The 18,456-nt window shown below is 37.8% G+C and overlaps 2 protein-coding genes and 2 non-coding genes across 4 annotated transcripts; 1 reads left to right on the top strand and 3 right to left on the bottom strand.

The window, feature by feature from the left end:
• Nucleotides 1-990: 990 nt before the first annotated feature.
• On the bottom strand, nucleotides 991-10,748 carry LOC141838193 (ethanolamine-phosphate cytidylyltransferase-like). The gene is made up of 9 exons (XM_074725602.1): nucleotides 10,212-10,748; nucleotides 8,317-8,552; nucleotides 6,589-6,767; nucleotides 5,880-5,951; nucleotides 3,756-3,823; nucleotides 3,551-3,671; nucleotides 2,246-2,311; nucleotides 2,047-2,169; nucleotides 991-1,382 (listed from the first exon to the last, which is right to left on the bottom strand). The coding sequence occupies exons 1-9, from the start codon at nucleotides 10,535-10,537 to the stop codon at nucleotides 1,311-1,313; spliced, it is 1,263 nt and encodes a 420-aa protein (XP_074581703.1). The 5' UTR covers nucleotides 10,538-10,748; the 3' UTR covers nucleotides 991-1,310.
• A 345-nt stretch (nucleotides 10,749-11,093) lies between these two features.
• Nucleotides 11,094-11,252, bottom strand: LOC141842459 (U1 spliceosomal RNA). The gene has a single exon (XR_012602898.1). It is a non-coding gene; the product is annotated as a U1 spliceosomal RNA (small nuclear RNA).
• A 755-nt stretch (nucleotides 11,253-12,007) lies between these two features.
• LOC141842476 (U1 spliceosomal RNA) lies at nucleotides 12,008-12,168 on the bottom strand. The gene has a single exon (XR_012602914.1). It is a non-coding gene; the product is annotated as a U1 spliceosomal RNA (small nuclear RNA).
• Nucleotides 12,169-17,217: 5,049 nt separating this feature from the next.
• LOC141838195 (protein LURP-one-related 8-like) lies at nucleotides 17,218-18,059 on the top strand. The gene is made up of 2 exons (XM_074725606.1): nucleotides 17,218-17,475; nucleotides 17,560-18,059. Exons 1-2 carry the CDS (start codon nucleotides 17,218-17,220, stop codon nucleotides 17,917-17,919), a joined length of 618 nt encoding a protein of 205 aa, XP_074581707.1. The 3' UTR covers nucleotides 17,920-18,059.
• The last annotated feature ends 397 nt before the right edge of the window (nucleotides 18,060-18,456 follow it).

Below are 18,456 nucleotides of genomic sequence, written 5' to 3'. Positions count from 1 at the left end.
GATCTAGAGAACTCTGAATCACTTCAAACTAAAATTAATGTACTTTTAAAATTTTTTTAAATATATTTAAGTCCTTATATTTGAATTTGATAACGGAGAGTGGTGAATTTTTAAATTAGTAGAGTAAAAATTTACAAATATACTCTTAATTTACACTGCAAATTTAGATAAAGATATATACAAATTAATAAGATTTTTAAAAATATATTAATTTTGATTTGAAGCGATGAAATTGACTGGGAAACGTATAGAAAAATAAAAAGAGTATTTCAAAAATATAGTACATGATTTCAATATTATAAAAAATTATGTTCATGATATAAATAATATCAAAATTTACTTGGGCAGTTAAAATTTACTTACATGAGTAAGAAAAGGCAGTACAGTAGCAGTACTGTTACCATCTCTCTGTCTCTCTCTTCTCGTGTACAATTAATTAATTAATATTGAATAAAACAACAACTGGTCTGATCATCATGATTCAATCCTTGTTCGTTTCCTATCATAACAAACTCATTTGGCCGTCTCCCTCCATTATTGAGTTTTTAAACTTCAAATCTCATCTCGAAGCTCTTCCCCATTCTCGACGACGTAACGTAATATAAAGAAACATGTCATGAGCATCATGTTTCCTATTCGATCGCCGGTTACTGTACTACAACTATGCTTCGCAGGTACGACTCCATTAATTGTTTCTTTCTAATCACCATTTAACATTGTTGATGTGTCATTATTGGACATTATTTGGGGTCTGAGATAGAGAATATATATCACATCCAATTTTTCTGGAGAAAAAAATTAAAAAAAAAAAAACTAAAACGTGATTATTGAGATCGGAGTGAATTGTCCACCGAAATCTAAGCAGAATCAATTTAACTGTTCATCAACAATTAGATTTTGTTTTTTTTCCAGAGGCATCTGAATAAGGATTGAAGTTATTTGCATCTTAGAATTTTACTTCAATCTAAAACGAGCCAAAATTATATTGGATATTGTTCGTTGAATCCACTAAATAGAGATGATAAATATGTTCGAATTACAAACAAAACAGCTCGGGATGGAATAGCAGGATCAAATTACTACTAATAAAGAGAGATACGCGAATCAAACAATTGCTGCCCCGAGCTAGTGATACACTGGCAACCTTCCAGCCTATTAACTGATTTAGTGACTGCAGATTCGCCTGAAAAATATGAAATGAACAAAATTCGATTTGCGGATGAACCGGCTTGATATCGCGATCACTGCTTCCAAGAGTTAGCAATGTTAAGATGCTGGAAATAACTTTTCCTGGTAAACATTTTGCAGAGTCAGTCTCCAGAGACGTAGCTCTTGCTCTCGTAGTACTTCCTTTCACTAGCTTCTTTCTTCTCATTTCTTTTCTGCAGGTCGAGAAAGTGCAGTAAAAGAAAATAAAAACAAACCTCAAGCAATCCAGAAGAGTAGATTAAAGCAGCAAGCAATGACCAAAAACTGGAAATGTGAAATACTTGGAACAATAGTTGAGCAAGATGTTCTGACTGAGCAGGTTTAGTAAAGAGTAAGATCAAATAGTTGTGATTACGTGATGCAAATGTTAGACCAAGCTGGCGACTGCCTGATTTACGCAAAATTATTGAACAATAGTTGAGCAAGATGTTCTGACTGAGCAGGTTTAGTAAAGAGTAAGATCAAATAGTTGTGATTACGTGATGCAAATGTTAGACCAAGCTGGCGACTGCCTGATTTACGCAAAATTATTGACACCTCACAAACAACTTGCCTCTTCAAATCACAATGTAAGAACAGCAAGAAGGATGGACAAGCATAAGTAACTTGGCATGTAGGATAAATTAGCTAAGGTGTGATTTGTTACACTGCTATAGAATATGTGACTATGGAGCAAATGGCACTCAGATAATTACTCCAATTAAAGATGATATTTGAGAAACACTTAGAATATGATTTTAGAAAGTTAGGATGATAACAGGATGATGTTAAAAAATGAAAATAATAATTTAAAAAACACTTCAGAATATGATAAGGTCAAGACCTATTTGAACATACCTGATATGCTTCGTGGTTAGCAACGATCCTCTTTATGATTGTACTAGTTGTGATGTCCAAAGGACTTTGTAGTTGCTTGTAGATTCCCATAGCCATGGGAACAGCATATGGATTTGAATCCTCCTAGACAGACAAAAAAGTGTGAGTAGCCCTGTTATCCAACTTCTGTTGATGTTATCATTCAAAATCATAGCAGTACCTTTAGGAAATCCATATTTTCAGCTATAGTTCCATGAACAACCAATGTGATATTAAATGTGGTAATCTGTAGGTACACAAACAAGAAAGGTCAGCTTAATCTAGCAGGTACCACCACAAATGCTGGCCCGTGCAGAAAATTGCCGCTGAACAAAGCAAATAAATAGCCAACACTTATACAAGCATCCATATAATGAAAAATAATAAGAAAGAAATTAATATATATTTAGAACCGCAGCCTTCAAGTTCATCAGCCAAATTCTCAGACTGACACTAGTAGAAAGTATCTGTATAATTAAAATTGTCATATAAATGTTGAAGGTTGGTGACTGCAACATTCACACAGGATTCTGACTCGTGTCAGCATTTTTTGAATTAGAGAACCATAGATCATCTATGCTAATATACTAATCAAAATTCCAACAAGAACACACAAGCTGGTATATGAACAAACTTCATGAAAAACATCCTTTAACCAAACTTTGAGAAATAAAACTATAAATATGATTATCAATGGAACCCATGTCTTTTTACTAGGTAAATGCTTCAAATCATACAAAACTATGGGGCATATTGCCAAACTCATAAACTAAATACAGTTGCATATATGAACTTACCAAAATGATCAAATTATCAAAACTCCAAAATTAAATTATTGAAGGGTGATGGAAAATTGTCTAGGATGTTCAATCACCAATTTTATTCAAAAATAAAAATTAATAAATAATAGAAATTCCTTCCCAACTCCCTCTACTATGTCTATTTTTTTCCTCCCCTTCTCTCTTGTCGCCGATCCTTTCTATCAAAGTCACTGCTGCCGAAGCTACTATCGTCAGAGGTCAAACGAGGTGGACAAAGTAGCACTTTTGTATAAACATGTGCTACATAGAAGTCTGATCTCCAACTATAGCAACTTTGATGGTGATGACTCCGATGATTAGTGTAGAGGATCAAAAAAGAAAGACGGAAACAAAATGAAGAATAGTAAGGTATTATTCTTTTTGATAGTCAAATGCTGACTGGGTGTCTCAGTTCGTTGCCTTAGGTCAGATTATTTCCAGCGAAATCAAAATTATTCACTTATGAAAGTTCTAGTGCAATGAAAAAGTTGGTATATGCTGTAGCAGAACACCCAATACTTATATATGACTTGAGGCATTTACCCCTTTTATATTGTCAATAATCATACAGATGAAGAAACATTAGGTCAGCTACTTCATACAGCCAAACCAAGGTTTTGATTAAGAAATCATTTCTTGTTAGTGAGTTATATGGGTTACACACAAGAAGTTTAATAGGCACCAACCATATCCTTTGAAACTTCCCAAGGGGCACCAATTATCACTTCATCTACATAACGGCAAGCCAAAACACTCAAGCTTCTCTCATGGAGATTCATTATTGGACGATGAGGTCCTCGAGTGGCACTGCAAATGAAATAATATAATGATTATTTCTCTGACCAAGTTTCACAATTAATTGATAAATGAGCCTGAAACTGAGTAAGCAACCTGATTGTTTGATCTGTATGAATTCCTACAAGAAGGAAATCTCCAAGTTCTCGAGCAAGTCGTAGTATCTGCACATGAAGACAATAGTCAGGGCAATGGTAGACCATATGTTAGGCACAAAAAGATCGGTCCAGAATTAAAGCAATTAACTTTTTTTTTTTAATGAGCAACTCTAACGGAAAAGGAAAATGCTGTAATACTTCCCAGTGCACTAGCTGGATGTTTGACCTTTTATTATGACTGAAAGGTTACTATTAAATGTTACTTCAAAGTCCAAGACAAAAGAATTGCCTCAACTATGCTAGAACCATAACCACAACATAGAAATATTTACTATGTACAACATAAAACAGCAGAGTAACAATTTTAATTGTTGAGAAATGAGAAATTAGTAGTCATAAATTGGAATACATTAGGGTGCAATCTTGAGAGAGGGGGGGGGGGGGGGGGGGGGGGGGGGGGGGGGGGGGGGGGGGGGAGCGGCGGCGGCGGCGGCGGGACGAGAGATAAACCCAGCCTCCCCCCTTTGTCCACAGAGCAATGTATCAGACCCTGGTACATGACTAATCTAGGCTGGTGTTTCAGACACTAAAAATATTCATAGAGGTGGCAGCGTCTTCTATACTGGTTACTGCAGCAGCCACATTCCTCTCAACACAGCAAAGGTTTTTGCTGCTTGGTTTTGTAGCTTGGGAGTTGTAGGTTGTGAGGTGAGGAGGTTGAGTAGGCAACGCTTTCACTTGTTATTTTAAAAGTCTTCAGTCTTCTTGTTTCATCTCATTGAACTAAGAAGATAAGAAGTGAGGACCACCTAACATGCTTAACAGTGAGGAATGAGGACCACACTATTTGGTCTTCTCATATACAAATTATATGTTGTAGCTTCTTTAAATTCCATCATTTTTTGTCCTTTTGTATGTAGATCTTATCCCAATACCTTTGTTTCCTTGTAGCATCTATAATATACGCTTCATCATATTTAATTTATTTAACCATGGTATGTATTTTATGTTTAACATTGCTTATAATTTAACATTATAACTTCATTCGAGCATTATTCTTACATTTGTTACAAATATAGAAGGTGATTTGAAGCGCAACTCATAATTTCTTGTCATATTTTTTTTGTCCTTGATTGTTCATTAATGCACTTTTTTTGGTTAAATGTTTATTAACTTTCTTTTTTTAATAGGTTGTTTGGAAAGTGATGACACCAGGAGTGGATGAAATTTGCAAAATCATTACTGTTCAGAAGAATAAGTGTGCACATATCCAGTAATGTCCAGTTACTACCCTTGAGAATGGTTCAGTGATGCCAATTTGCTACCCTTTAGGATGATCCAATCAGATCTGCTCGATTTTTGGTCTATTAAGGAGCATGGTGTGTTGTTAGGTCTTTGGCTTATGTTGCTCTTAGTGTTATGACCTATCCACACAGTAATTTAGTAGACAGACAAAATGGAATGATGACAATAATGTCTCAAAGAAACCTGGATCAACTGATGACCGAACAACAGAGATCACTGCTATTGTATGAAGCATGCAATGCTGCCATGTTATTAACAAGACACATCCAAACTTGTAGATTCTCAGCCTTGATCACATCAAGGAATGAAAGCCTTGAAAAAACACCACTAGGATGTCCTTATAGTACTTCAAAAAATTAGAAACCTACTCCATCCATTGTTATCAATTACTTCAATTGATACTAATTAAATTAGGGTTTTTGCAATTGTTGTGATTAACCTTATTCAACTAAAAGTCTGATACATTAGGAACTGCAAAATGTTTCATATGAAGTTTCCCCTCTGCTATAAGGGGAGAATCATAATGAAGCTATCAGGTTCCCAATCCTCGATTCTGTTTCTCAATTGAAGCATCCTATCTTTTCTCTAATGGCACAAAAGGACTACTCAAAATCTAGGAAGCATGAGAATCTGAATGATGCAACATCCAATGATGAGCTCTAACTGTCCTGGAGTTGGTAATGCAGTGGATTTTTGTTTTGAATATTTAAAATTGAACAAATTTCCCAAAAGTCAAATATCCTTTTAAATGTCATGTATAGAAAACGGAGTCATACAGTTACTGCAGTATAACAGGGGAAAAGAAAGCATATCACACCTCCACATGTCCAGCATGGAATAAATCAAATGCACCATCCATGTAAATTATACGTGCATCAGGACCTGGACCCTGTATAAAAAATGGGGAAAAAAACAAGGTAAGGACAAATACCATGACTAGACTTGAAGCCAAAATTTTAAAAAACACAAAAAGAACAAGAATTTAAAATTACACTAACAATGAGGAAAGCTTTAGATAACTTGAGCAGTTAACTTTACACAGGATTTAGAATGATTAAATCAGAAAAACAACTTCCTGTGGTAAGAACACAAACACAAGAACCTGCTGACTCAACATATCTCAGAATGCACTGTTTGCACAGCTGTCTGTTTAATGATTGTTAATTTGTATCTCCCAAGAGTAACACAATGTCTGAAAACATAAAATTAGAATGTATGCCGCACCCTGCAAGTGGTGTTGATATACTTGACAAAGCTCAATTACAACAAAGAACATTGTTATTCTTCAGCATTAAGGATTATTGAAAAAGACAATTTGGTGAACTAGTATTTTAGTACAAGACCACAAGCACATCCTTTTTGGCAAACACAAACAAAATCTCAAGCTATTTGCCAATACGAAAAGTGACGTCAATTGTCAAGAAATGAATTTTCTAGTTGGAATCGAATTTTTTAGTCAAATGATAGTAGCAAATATGCCAACTATAATAGTAGCATTTAATATGGAAACTGCTCTAGTATTATACCTTGTCATTTGAAAATTGCACGATTCGCCGAGATGTAGGCAAGAAATGGGATATACGAGTTCCTGCAGCAGACCCTGCATCATCAACTTTCTGGTTGTGCCCATGGCTGAACTGCCTTTGCAAAGAAGAATGATTACTACCACCAAGTGATCTCTCCCTTACACAAAGTAGCATGCGACCTGTATATGCTAATTTCAATAGGTACCAGCATAGAATTCAAATGTGCTAAGAGACTAGTTAAGTTTAATGGACTCTAGAACAAAAGAAAGAAGCCAAAACATTGATAAATGCGAAACTGGACAACGTTATATAGGGAATACAATCAGTGGTAGTATTAGTATTGATTTTGTCACAAGTTGTGTTTCTACATATTCATCCTTAGCATTGCAACTTTCAATCCCCTATGACTATTGAGTAGTATGGACCTCATCCTGACCTATGACAAATTGAAATATTTTCTTATTCATTGTAAAGGACCACCAAAAAGGAAAGAAGCCAAGTTGAAGCTAGAGGAAAGAACACAAATCATCAATTTCTCATTGGAAGAGACTACCAAAGAACAAGATAAAAAAGATATTATAGTGCTTAAAGGACAAGAATCAAATAATGGTATTGTTTTTCCGTACACATTGTAAAGGTTGGCCCAATCATAGATTGTAACAGCTCATCAGGGGTTTAGTTTTACTCATTGGAGGAGAATGATGCACACAATCAAAAGACATTGATTCAAATTTTAAATTTCTAAATGATTAGGTCATTGTCGTATTTTAGGTGTCAAAAGTTTAACATTTATTAATTCGGTTGGATTATCTTCTAATTTGATAGGAGTCCTTTTGATTTATTATATTTCCTAATTAGCCCTATTTCTTTCCTAATATGGTTATAATTGAACCTAGAATCTATAAAAGAGTTGTTGTTTCGAAGTATTTCAACTTTTAATATAAAAAATTTAGCTTTAATCTCTTTAGCTTAATATGCATGTGTTCTTTTTCTCTGTGTGAGGTAGTTATCCCTAATTTTATTAATTTTTTATGTTAATTTTCTATGTGATTTGATGATTTCGATTTAGTGCTGTGTCACAAAAGAAACCAAAAATATATATTTAGACCACTATATAGATCTAGAAATTCCAAGATGGATACAAATAAAAAGGTAATGACAGTGATAGACCAATGTGAAAACTTTGCAGAATGCAAAATGCAGATGTGTTGCCAACACAGCACTTTACCTAGGGGCAAAAATCTTCCACATGGATCTTAATGCTGCAAGGTATGCATTGTGATAAAATTGAACAGGTAGTCACATGTTTTAAGTTGAATGCAAGCTGATCATGTAGCAAAAATTGAAAGTTGAACCAGACCAAATTCACAATGACAAATCAAATTATGCACTTCTATTATGGATGATATGACTTTGAAAATTTAAGGAATGTTGATAAGCAAACTGAAGACCTTGTAATGATGAATCTGTTGAGAGCATCAAAAAATATATTTTATGCTCTGCTAACAAGATTGTGCTTGAATATGTTGTTACTTGTCATTAAATAATTTAAATCAAACTTAGCATGCCACTGTAGAAAGAATTCCTGTATTTTAATCCCACCGATTTGGCAAAAAGATGAATGGCCTATCTGTTTCAGACTAAATGCATTCAAAGAAATGCTGTTCAGATTACAAAAGAGGGCTAGAAATTAAAGGCAAATGATAAAACGAAAGGCATGATCAGTACCAACAATATCGGTGCTTGATACTCCTTCAGTTCTTTTAATTTGTTTATATCGACCAGCCTTTTTGGCCAGGGCATATGCATCAGTACCATCAGGCAACAGACAAGGATCATCCCCGTGGATAATATAATCTATCTGGTATTCAGTAAACAACTTTTTCATGAATTCTTCAGTTATAGCATAAGGGGCATCTTGAATGACCTCATCAACCCACTTCACTGCACCTACCATAATCATCCTATCAAAATAGGAAATATGAAAGAATTACAAAGGTGACAATGTTTAGATCTATAAATAACCATGAAGTGCAACTTTGTTTACAAACTAACCCAATGCCACTGAAACGAAGACCATAATTGGCGCAATGAAGACTTTTACATAGACATAAAAAGTTATTCTTAATTGGCCGATCCAGATAATTTGACAGTTAAGAAAGAAGACCAAGAAAAAGGAAAAGGGAAAGAGGAACAAGTGAAGCAACAGACAGACAGAAGGACAAATTGTGGAGAAGTATAAACAAGAAAGCATATGAGTTTGAGATGAGATGTACTTAAAGTGATTACTTAAACTTTTATGGTTAATATTGGTATAATAATCTGAACTCAGGCAAGAGCATCAGACTAGACTGCCATCATTGTTCCCTTCTTTATGAATCAATTTGAGTGGGGAAATCAAGGGATTGTCGATACCATCACAATCATATCTAACATCAGATCCATATAAATTTTCTAACCTAGAGGGGAGATGCAAAACTCTCTCTCAAGAGACTGAAAAAGAGTGGGAGAAAAACTTTATGGGAAAATTTATTTCATTTATCTACTTTCTCAAAACACCCCCTCAGGAGTTTTAATATTGTCAAGATGCCACACACACACACACACACACACACACACACACACAAAAAGTTGAAAATCGGAATGATGACAAGACAAATATGTGATATCATTTCATTGGAGTTGAAACTATCAAATCATTCCATTAAGCAACTTAATAGCGTTGTGGCTAAAAGGAAAAATGACGAGTTTTAGACTCTGGGGCTATTTTGGCAATGTCAGAACTTAAGGCCGTTATGAGAAAGGTAAAAACCTTGGGAGGTGACATGAAATTTTCCCAAAACTTTACGTAACATGAAAAACTAAAACAAATTGAGATGTAAAAAAAACAGCCGAATTGACTGAAATGGAATCACTGAGTTGGGATATAGTGCATATCAACCTTAACAGAAGAAGATGAAAACAACATCATGATAGTTAAAGTGTCAATTCATGTTAGGTACTAAGCGGTTGAGGACATCAAAACAGCAACCTCTCGAATCAGACATCCATCAAAATTGAATCTGGAGAATTTGAGTAATAACCCCATGGAAAAGAATTATAGTATAAACAATTAGAAATTTCCATGAATCATTGCGAACTGAAAGGTCAAAATATAGTAGTAAAAAATTTCAAACAATTGTAGAATTATCGAGTGCTCAGAACAAATTGGTCTTTATTTCTGACTTCTTTAGGGCGAACCGGTGAGCAAACACAACTATTCAAAGACAAGAATTGTATTTCAACCACTGAAACAAAAGGAAGTAATCATCGTAAAATTGAAGGTTTAATTAAATTTACTAATATTGAGGCAAAAATTCAATTCTAACCAGTGTCCAAAGGACGCAGTAAGCCTAAATTACGAAATACTGTTTAGAGTCATATATTAAGAAATTCGAGTAAAGGGGGAAAACATCAGTTAACGTAGCGAAACCAAAGTCAAGACTACGAGAAAATGAAAACGAAAACCGAGCAATTGCCAGAGCACTTTTTTAATAAAAGAAAAAGAAGTCAAAGACGAGTTACAGTTTAAAATCCTATACTCCATATCTCAGGTAACCCTTAATAAGATGTCAAATGTCCACCTTTCATGGAGAGGAGTGACAGGCGGCCCCTTATTCGCCTTGATCTCTTCATCGCTCACCACCCCAACAACGAGCTGATCTCCGAGCGCCCGGGCCTGGCGCAGGGCATTGCAGTGGCCGTAGTGCATCATGTCGAAGCACCCGTCCATGTAGACCCTTACCGGACGCTTCCTCCGGCGGCGGATCCCTGGGAGCCTCACCCCGGGGAGAAACGACTGGAGGCGGACGGAGAGGAAGGAAAGAGCGAGGAGGAGACCCCCTACAAGGCACGCCTCGGCGAATCTGGGGCTTCCGAGGACCTCCATGGCGCACGCTCCGGGTCCCATCGATCGGAGAAAGAGGGATGGATCTAAGTTGCAGCCTAGGGTTTCAGGTGGTCAGTGACCATCTTCGGAGCTCCACCAGCTTCCGCCGCAGACCTGGAGCGAGCGCGGGTGGTTTATATAGAGGGCGGATGCTGATTCCTCGCTTCTGGGAGCGCGTGAAGACGAAGAGAGAGAGAGAAGCCGGCGAGAAATCGGAGGAGAAAGCCGGAGGTGATGGATTAAATCGCGGCCGTCGGATGGATAGACGATATAGCCGCCGTCATTTCAGCGTGAGGCGCTTGTCGAGGAACAATCGAGTGGTTTCACACCATAGAATATGTCGTTTTATTTTATTCTTTTTTAAAAAAATCTACATTTATCAATTTAAATATTGTTATATATCACGTATAAGACCCATATATTACATATTTATTATATTCATATTTTTTTATTAACATACATTACATGTCATAGTGGTATAAAGACATGAATTTGTTTATTTTTCTACAAGATCATTTAGATATTGTCTGAAAAATAGTGAATTTTATCGAACGAAGAAAAATTTGAAGTTTTATTGGCAGGGCCGCGCAAGCGCGTACCCCTCTAACATAAATTATAACGTCCATTCTCCCACTTGGGGAGATGGTAAACCAACAACCGTTCCAAGTGCAATGAAGGCCATTGATTTAGACCACGGACCTTTTTGATCGCCCGTCGGTCCCGTCCAGGTAAGTATGTTTAATTGTCGCACACAGCTCGGCTCTTATACACCTCCGCTTACTCAATCCCACTAGTTATTCGCGATGTGGGACTAATGAAACATTCGTTTTCCTCCCCACGCGCCCTTCTCCTTTGAAGCGGAATATCAAATTTCCAACCTGCCTCCCTTCTCGGTGGTATTGATCGTCATCTCTGCTGTGTCATAGTGGTTCTGCCGGAGCAACACCGTCACTCACTAACGTGCAAGTTCGACCAGTTTTTTTTTCTCCAAGTTATCGTGAAAGAACGTCTTTTTTATACTGTCTCGTCAGTTGGTTACGAAGTGGAGATTTGCATGGCCTTCTCGGTTGGTTTTCGCCACTTTAAAGGGCATTGAGTGGTTGCAGAGAAGCACTGTTTCGGAATAGCAATTGAATTTGCTTCGGATTCTTGATGGAGTAAAACATGACGATCAAAATGAGTGAAACATGACGAAGTTCTCCAAAAAGATGCTTCCATATATGATTGCAATGCGAACTGAATAAAGTGGCACCAAGAACACAACTATGAAATGACCTTACTGTCTGATGGAAATGAGGCTTTGAGAGTTACAAATTGCTCCCTGTGCAATATTATTATATTCGTTAAAATGTGCCTTTTATACGGCGCTATTTAGATTTCAGAATAATTGTTTTATAAAATACTCACGAAAAAAATGTGGGGCCATCTCCAATTAAATCTTCCCTTTAGTATTAACCACGTTTAGTCTTGAAAAAATTTTAATTAGCACTGGCGGGGGCCGCGCGGGCGCGTACCCCCTCTATCACAAATTATGACGTCCACTCTCCCACTTGGGGAGATGGTAAACCAACGCCCCTCCGTAGTGCAATGGAGGTCGTTGATTTAGGCCACGAGCCTTCTTGATCGCCCGTCGACCCCGTCCAGGTAAGTATGATCCAACGTCGGACACAGCTTCTATCTTATACAGTAGCGCCTGCTCTCTCCCTGCAATTGCGGAACGATGTGGGACTAAAAACCGCTCTCATTGAGTATCGTCATAGGCTCATAGCGGGCAACAGAGCTCCTCTTGGTCGATTGCGAACCAGAGCGACATCAGGTTTCCATCCTCAAACCAATCTCCTTCTCGGTGTTATCTATCATCATCGCCGCTGCTTCATGGTGGTTCCGCCGCAGCGATGCGCTCACTTCGCTAACGTGATTTTGATTTAGCTAGCGAAGTTCTTTTCTTTGTTTCATGGACGACTTTGAAGGGCTTTTCCACCACGGTCTTTTGGGTGTACTATGTTTTTGGACCAAGCGATAACTTGTTTGATGTTATGTTGCTGGATCATGAGAGCCCTACTTTCTGTCTAGCACGTTCATCTTTTTCACTTTCTTAACCAAGTAAACATGAGTTATATCAATACCATTGAGATGGAAAATTGGTGAAGTCCTTGTAGTTACAAATTTGCTGCCTGGGTTACTGGTAACATGCTTATAACAGAACAGAAATATACAGATATATTGAAGTATTTCAATATCAAAAAAGGATCCTTAGTTAAATCACTTCCTTATTTTTGTCTACTTGAAATTTTGCTTATGCACTATTAATCAAGGAACTAATCTTATGTTAAATTTCATCATGCATAACTATTAGTATTTTTTTGTGGCGTCTATTCCTAGGATTTTGTAAACCAAGTAATTCTATTAACTTTATTGTCATACTGTTCACTGTTGTTCTAGTTGAGGGATTTTGTATTCTTAGCCCCATGCTTCAGTCCGCAAATGCAGTGAACGGTGAGCTTGAACCATACTAGTCAATTTTTCACCAAAATACCAAATTGCCTAGAAGATGAACAAGTTATAGCTATCAATTGAATTTTTTTTTTCAGCATCAATACTGAAATATTGTTTCTATATGTTTACAAAAGATTTTTGGGTGAGCCGGGCTCGTGGGAGGCTTCTAGATTAAATTGATCCTATGTGATCTCTTAGCGAGAAAGATAAAACAGCTTGATGAACATGCTTCAGGGAATTTGGTTGAAATTCTGCATATGGTATACTTAGTTTAGAGGGAACTCTTAATTAAATTCCAAGATCTGATGTGTGAAAGTAACTCAACGATGGCAAGATTGCAAACTATGTTCTGGCTTTTAAAATCAAATTTTAATTATTCTAGCGTATTCTTGTTCAAAAATATACGTAACTTGTCAGTAGCTTGTCAATTGCTATTTGTCATTTTATAACTTCATAGTCTCTTGGTTCCATTAGTTTTTAAACTTGAATGAATTGATTTAGAACTGAGAAAAAAAAAAGGCTAAGCTATATCAATGAAGAATCTCATTTGAGTTGATAGTACAAATAAAAATTTAAACAATATTATTAGTTGTTTGGTCTGGTGGATTACCTTTTTGGCTAAAGATTTGGATTTGTATTTGTACATTGACATTGTTAGAAGAGATTTAGCCGTGTTATTTTTATTCAAAATGAAGTATAATTTCATATCTAATATAACGTAATTGCATCTTTGTGACCAAGACAAAAAAAAAAATCTCAAAACAATGATTCCAGTTGTCTCATTCTTTAAGTTGAGTCATGTTTTGCCCTATCTACCCATCTAATTGACACAATGCATTTAGTTTGTCTGGCTTGAAAAAGCTAATTATATAGAATAACAATTCTGTATCAACCTCACTTAGTGGGATAAGGCTTAATTATTATTGTTGTATAGAATAACAATTTGTGAAAATTTAATGTTTCTTGCCTATCTCTAATGACTCTTCTTCTCTCTATTAATTGGCACTGGCAAATTTTGTAAATACTTGCATGTGTTTTTTGAATCTTGAAGTCAATTTATGAAGGATTGAAATCTCATTGCTGTTAAAGATACATATCTATTCTCCGTTTTAAAAAAAAAAGTCTTGAACCGGACTTATTCACTCCGTGTATTAGTAGTTGCAATACCTTAATTTTGAGTAAGGTAAATGAAACCAATTAGACTAAGATTGGTCAACGATAGCTAGAACTTAGAATTATGGTGATTGTTGATACCTGATTGTGCTGAAAGTCTTGTACTCTGCTGTTCATATGTCTTTTCCAATTAGAGCAATCTAGCCCCTGATTTTAACGACGTGGAAGTTAATTAGAACAAGAGCTTTATATTCATATTTTTCAGGCATTCAAATTTGCAAAATGAGATTAAAAGAGAGTCTAAAGTGGTGATTTTGGAATTGTAGGAGCTGCATAGAGTGACCCCAAACTCCAAGCCAATGCATCTAATTTACCCAAAGTATCAGCATATAATGAAGGATTGAAGTTTGTGTAGGGTCTAAAAAATGTCCACATCTCCACAATGGCATGATATTGTCCACTTTGGGCCTAAGCCCTCATGGTTTTGTTCTTAGGCTCTCCCCAAAAGGCCTCATGCCAATGGAGATACTTTTCATCCTTTTAAATCCATGATCTTTCCCATGTGTTTTAGATGTGGGACTATGTTTGCACCTTTGCAATCCAACAATCCCCCCCTCAAACAAAGGACCACAGACCCCCCTCAAATGGAAAGCCTCCGTTTGATGTCTGAATCTTCGACCCACCAGGACTTCCTGCCCCTCGGTCCACCCTGACCTACTAGGACTTCCTGCCCAGACGCAACCAGGACTTCCTGCCCAGCCGCAACCAGGACTTCATGCCCCTCGGTCTACCAGCCGACCTACTAGGACTTCCTGCCCAGCCGCAACCAGGACTTCATGCCTCTCGGTTTACCCGACCTACTAGGACTTCCTGCCCATCCGCAACCAGGACTTCATGCCCCTCGGTCTACCCGACCTACTAGGACTTCCTGCCCGGTGTCTGGTCCTCTTTATTCAAACACGGGAGCCCATACTTCCTTTATTTTTAAGGTTCAACCCACATGGTTAGATCCGGATCATGGCTCATCCGGCGATTAGTCCGGTGAAGAGCGGCCTGCCCAGCCGCAACCAGGACTTCATGCCCCTCGGTCTACCCGACCTACTAGGATTTCCTGTCCGGTGTCTAGTCCTCTTGATTCAAACACGGGAGCCCCTACTTCCTTTGTTTTTAAGGTTCAACCTACATGGTTAGATCCGGATCATGGCTCATCCGGCGATTAGTCCGGTGAAGAGCGGCCTCGCTCTGATACCAATTGTAGGATCCCCAAGGATGTCTGTATCTCCACAATACATTTTAGCTGATTTCTTTGGCATTTGAAAAAAAAAAAATTTCAGTCACAGTTCAAAGGTAAGATTTTCTGCTTCCTGAACATTCACCAGTGCAATTTGCAATGATCAGCATTATTCATAGCATGATAGGTGTATGATCTTCCCCTTGATTCTACTATTGACATAACATTGTTCAGGTTAATTTCCCCCCTTCTAATTCATGCTGTTATCATGTGTCTTTCCTGCGAAAATAGCACGACAATTATCCTTTTTTCAATACACAACTGAGCATTTTATATGTTTTCTACTCGGTTCTGCTGCATTTCATTGTAAATAATCTTGTAATTGTCTGTCTTTCTCTACTGCACACTTTTAGCAGGCATCATCATCCTCTCTGCAACTGTGCAGGATTTGCCAACTTTTAACATACTCTCAGCAACATTGAATTCTGAAGAAAATTCTATGCAATCAGAGATGGAAATTTGATCTTGCAACACAACTTCTAAACACATGGTCAGATAAAAACCACCAGAGCATTAATGGCAAGAGCAATGAGGAAGTATGTAGATTCTTATAAGTCTTCAATTTTAGATTTTATTTGATCTTGAAGACTTTGTGAACCTAATGAAACCTCAGCGTGCTCTCAGAGTTTCATATGCCGAGGTTCAATGCATCTGTAATATTTAAACAACTGTGCGATCCCTGCCAGTGCACTTCGAATTTAAGATTTTATTTTAATTAAAAGATTAAATTAAGTTAACTCATTCAGTCCATATTTACGACATACCAACTCAAATTATCACTCTAAAGGCAACAATACCAACGAATAAGTTATACATTATTCGATTCCATCGATAAAATTGATCGATAATGGCGATAGCATTCGGTTCACCTTGACGATTCATTGTAAACTATACTTTGGGATTGGCATAATTAGCACTCATGGCTCCTAATTATGTAGCTAATCCATGTGGTCAAGGGGGCTTAACATGTCCAAACATGTTGCCTACTTTCTAGGGGTTCAAGGAATTCTTTATATATATATGAAAGTGCCTAGCTAATCACAAATAAGCACCCATTAGTGGGAGATAATTAACAACATTAAGTTAAACTACCCCTAATGTTGTTTTCTTAGGGGGCATTGATTAGAAATCCGAGCTAACCATCTTTTAGGTAAAATGATTTTGTCTAGGAAAAGGGATGCATTAATTTGCACCCTAAATTTTGGATTTTAGTGTAGACCAATATTTTTCTTTTTCTTTTTTTTTTTTTTTTTAAAAAGAAAAAATCGTTATGGGGTACAAGTTTGAGTGGTAGTAATAATTTTGTCAAGGAGTGGCGATGAAGCACGCCTTTGGTGATTCATGAGCTTTTGAAAAATCAAAGTGAATACATGTGATCAATTCAATGCTGTCTTGATTCATCACACTGTTTGGTTTGACCATGTTAAGGTCGAGATTTTGCCACACATCTATGAAACATAAAAGTAGGTTATAGAAGCAAAATAGTCGAACCCTTTCTCGACTCGATTCATGATGTGGATTGAACGAGACATGTAAAGAGAAGGTCGGTCCGATCATTCTCGATCGCGAAACAACTATAGCTTATGTCATTAACCATTAATTATGCTTCTTAATTATCTAAAAAATTATTTGAAAAATTTTTCAAACCAAACGCCTCCTAAAGAATTTTAAAAATCAGCAAGATATCGTAATTCTCCAACGTATACACGTGTCAGTAAATACCACCATTCCCAAGGGCAGTTTTGTCAACTAAATCTCTATATATTGCTGCTCGCCCAATTCCTTCTCCCAATCACTCTCCATGGCGAAGGTCCATCCCAACACGACGCCCGCAGCTTCGGCTGAGGAGACGCCGGGCGCCTCCGTCGTCCGGAAGGAGGACGGCGGCGCAGTGTCGCTGACGGTGTGGCGGAAGTCGTTGCTGTTCGGTTGCAGCGGGTTCACCGTCTTCGACTCGAAGGGCGATTTGGTCTTTCGAGTCGACGTCTATGGCTCCGCCGCCGGCGCGCTCGTCCTCATGGACAGTTGCGGCAACCCATTGCTCACTCTCCGTCGAAAGGTATTTACGTACGTGCATTTATGAAGTTACAGTTCGATCTGAATTATGCGTTTTGAGGATAATTTTTCAGTGATTAATTTGTAGAAACTAAGCCTCGGGGCGACGTGGCTGATATTTGACGGCGAGGACACCGTCGACCCGGTTTACTCCGTCAAGCGGCAGGTGAGCCTCCGCCACGGCGGGGCACTAGCGCACATGAAGCCCCGCCGCCTGCAGGGCCGCGTCGGCGTCGGCGGCGGCGGGTACGAGATCAAAGGGTCGTACGCGCGGCGGAGCTGTCGCGTCTACGACGAGGGGCGGCGGGCGGTGGCGGAGGTCCGCCGGAAGGAGCCCGCAGGCGGAGCCGCCTTAGGCGGGGACGTGTTTCGCCTCGTGGTCGAGTCGGATTTCGACGCGTGTCTCGCGATGGCCGTCGTGATCCTGCTCGATCAGATGTTTGGGTGATGATCGACGGCTGAGATCTGGAGAAGCCTTTTGGTTGTCCATGGTTTTGTGTTCTTTTTAATATCGAATCATGGTTAAGAAAAGGCTGGAAAAAAATTCAAAATTATGTGTATATATAAAAATTTTTCACATTTATAATAAATCTGTCGTTTTATTTCGATCTTAAGCTGTTTAATTTTATATGATTTTTCTTATTTTTGTGATTTGGCAAACATAAACTTTGGCTGTCAAAGATGGAATCCGTCATCCTTGCGATCTTATACGGTCGGTCTTATGATCATCTGTGAGAAGGTAAATCGAGAAATTGTAATTGACCACAACGGGAAAGGGCATTGTCTCGACTTTGTCAAAATTCAATCTTTGTTCACTTTAACAAATCTGTTTCATCGTAACCAAGTCTCCTATTTCTATATCTGTCTCTCAAAATCAAACAGGGACAAAGACAAAAATTCTACTCTGTCTCTGTATTTGTGTCCTTGTCTCTGAAATCAAACGCAGCCTAATACTCCGGGACAACAAACACAAATGAAACAGCTC

The sequence above is a fragment of the Curcuma longa genome, chromosome 11 (genome assembly GCF_044706935.1).
Source record: "Curcuma longa cultivar G26 ecotype Majalengka, Jawa Barat chromosome 11, ITB_CL_G26_1.1, whole genome shotgun sequence".
Classification (NCBI taxonomy): Eukaryota; Viridiplantae; Streptophyta; class Magnoliopsida; order Zingiberales; family Zingiberaceae; genus Curcuma; species Curcuma longa.
This window is presented reverse-complemented; position numbering and strand designations above follow the sequence as displayed.

Bases quoted from the DNA above. Each gene is read 5' to 3' on its own strand.
- LOC141838193 (XM_074725602.1), bottom strand. From the start codon at position 10,537: ATGGGACCCGGAGCGTGCGCCATGGAGGTCCTCGGAAGCCCCAGATTC. The intron at 6,768-8,316 runs GTACTGATCATG...TAGCATATACAG, and splicing joins ATCAAGCACCGATATTGTTG to GTCGCATGCTACTTTGTGTA. The intron at 3,824-5,879 runs GTGTGATATGCT...CTTCATGTGCAG, and splicing joins TCCATGCTGGACATGTGGAG to ATACTACGACTTGCTCGAGA.
- LOC141838195 (XM_074725606.1), top strand. From the start codon at position 17,218: ATGGCGAAGGTCCATCCCAACACGACGCCCGCAGCTTCGGCTGAGGAG. The intron at 17,476-17,559 runs GTATTTACGTAC...ATTAATTTGTAG, and splicing joins TGCTCACTCTCCGTCGAAAG to AAACTAAGCCTCGGGGCGAC.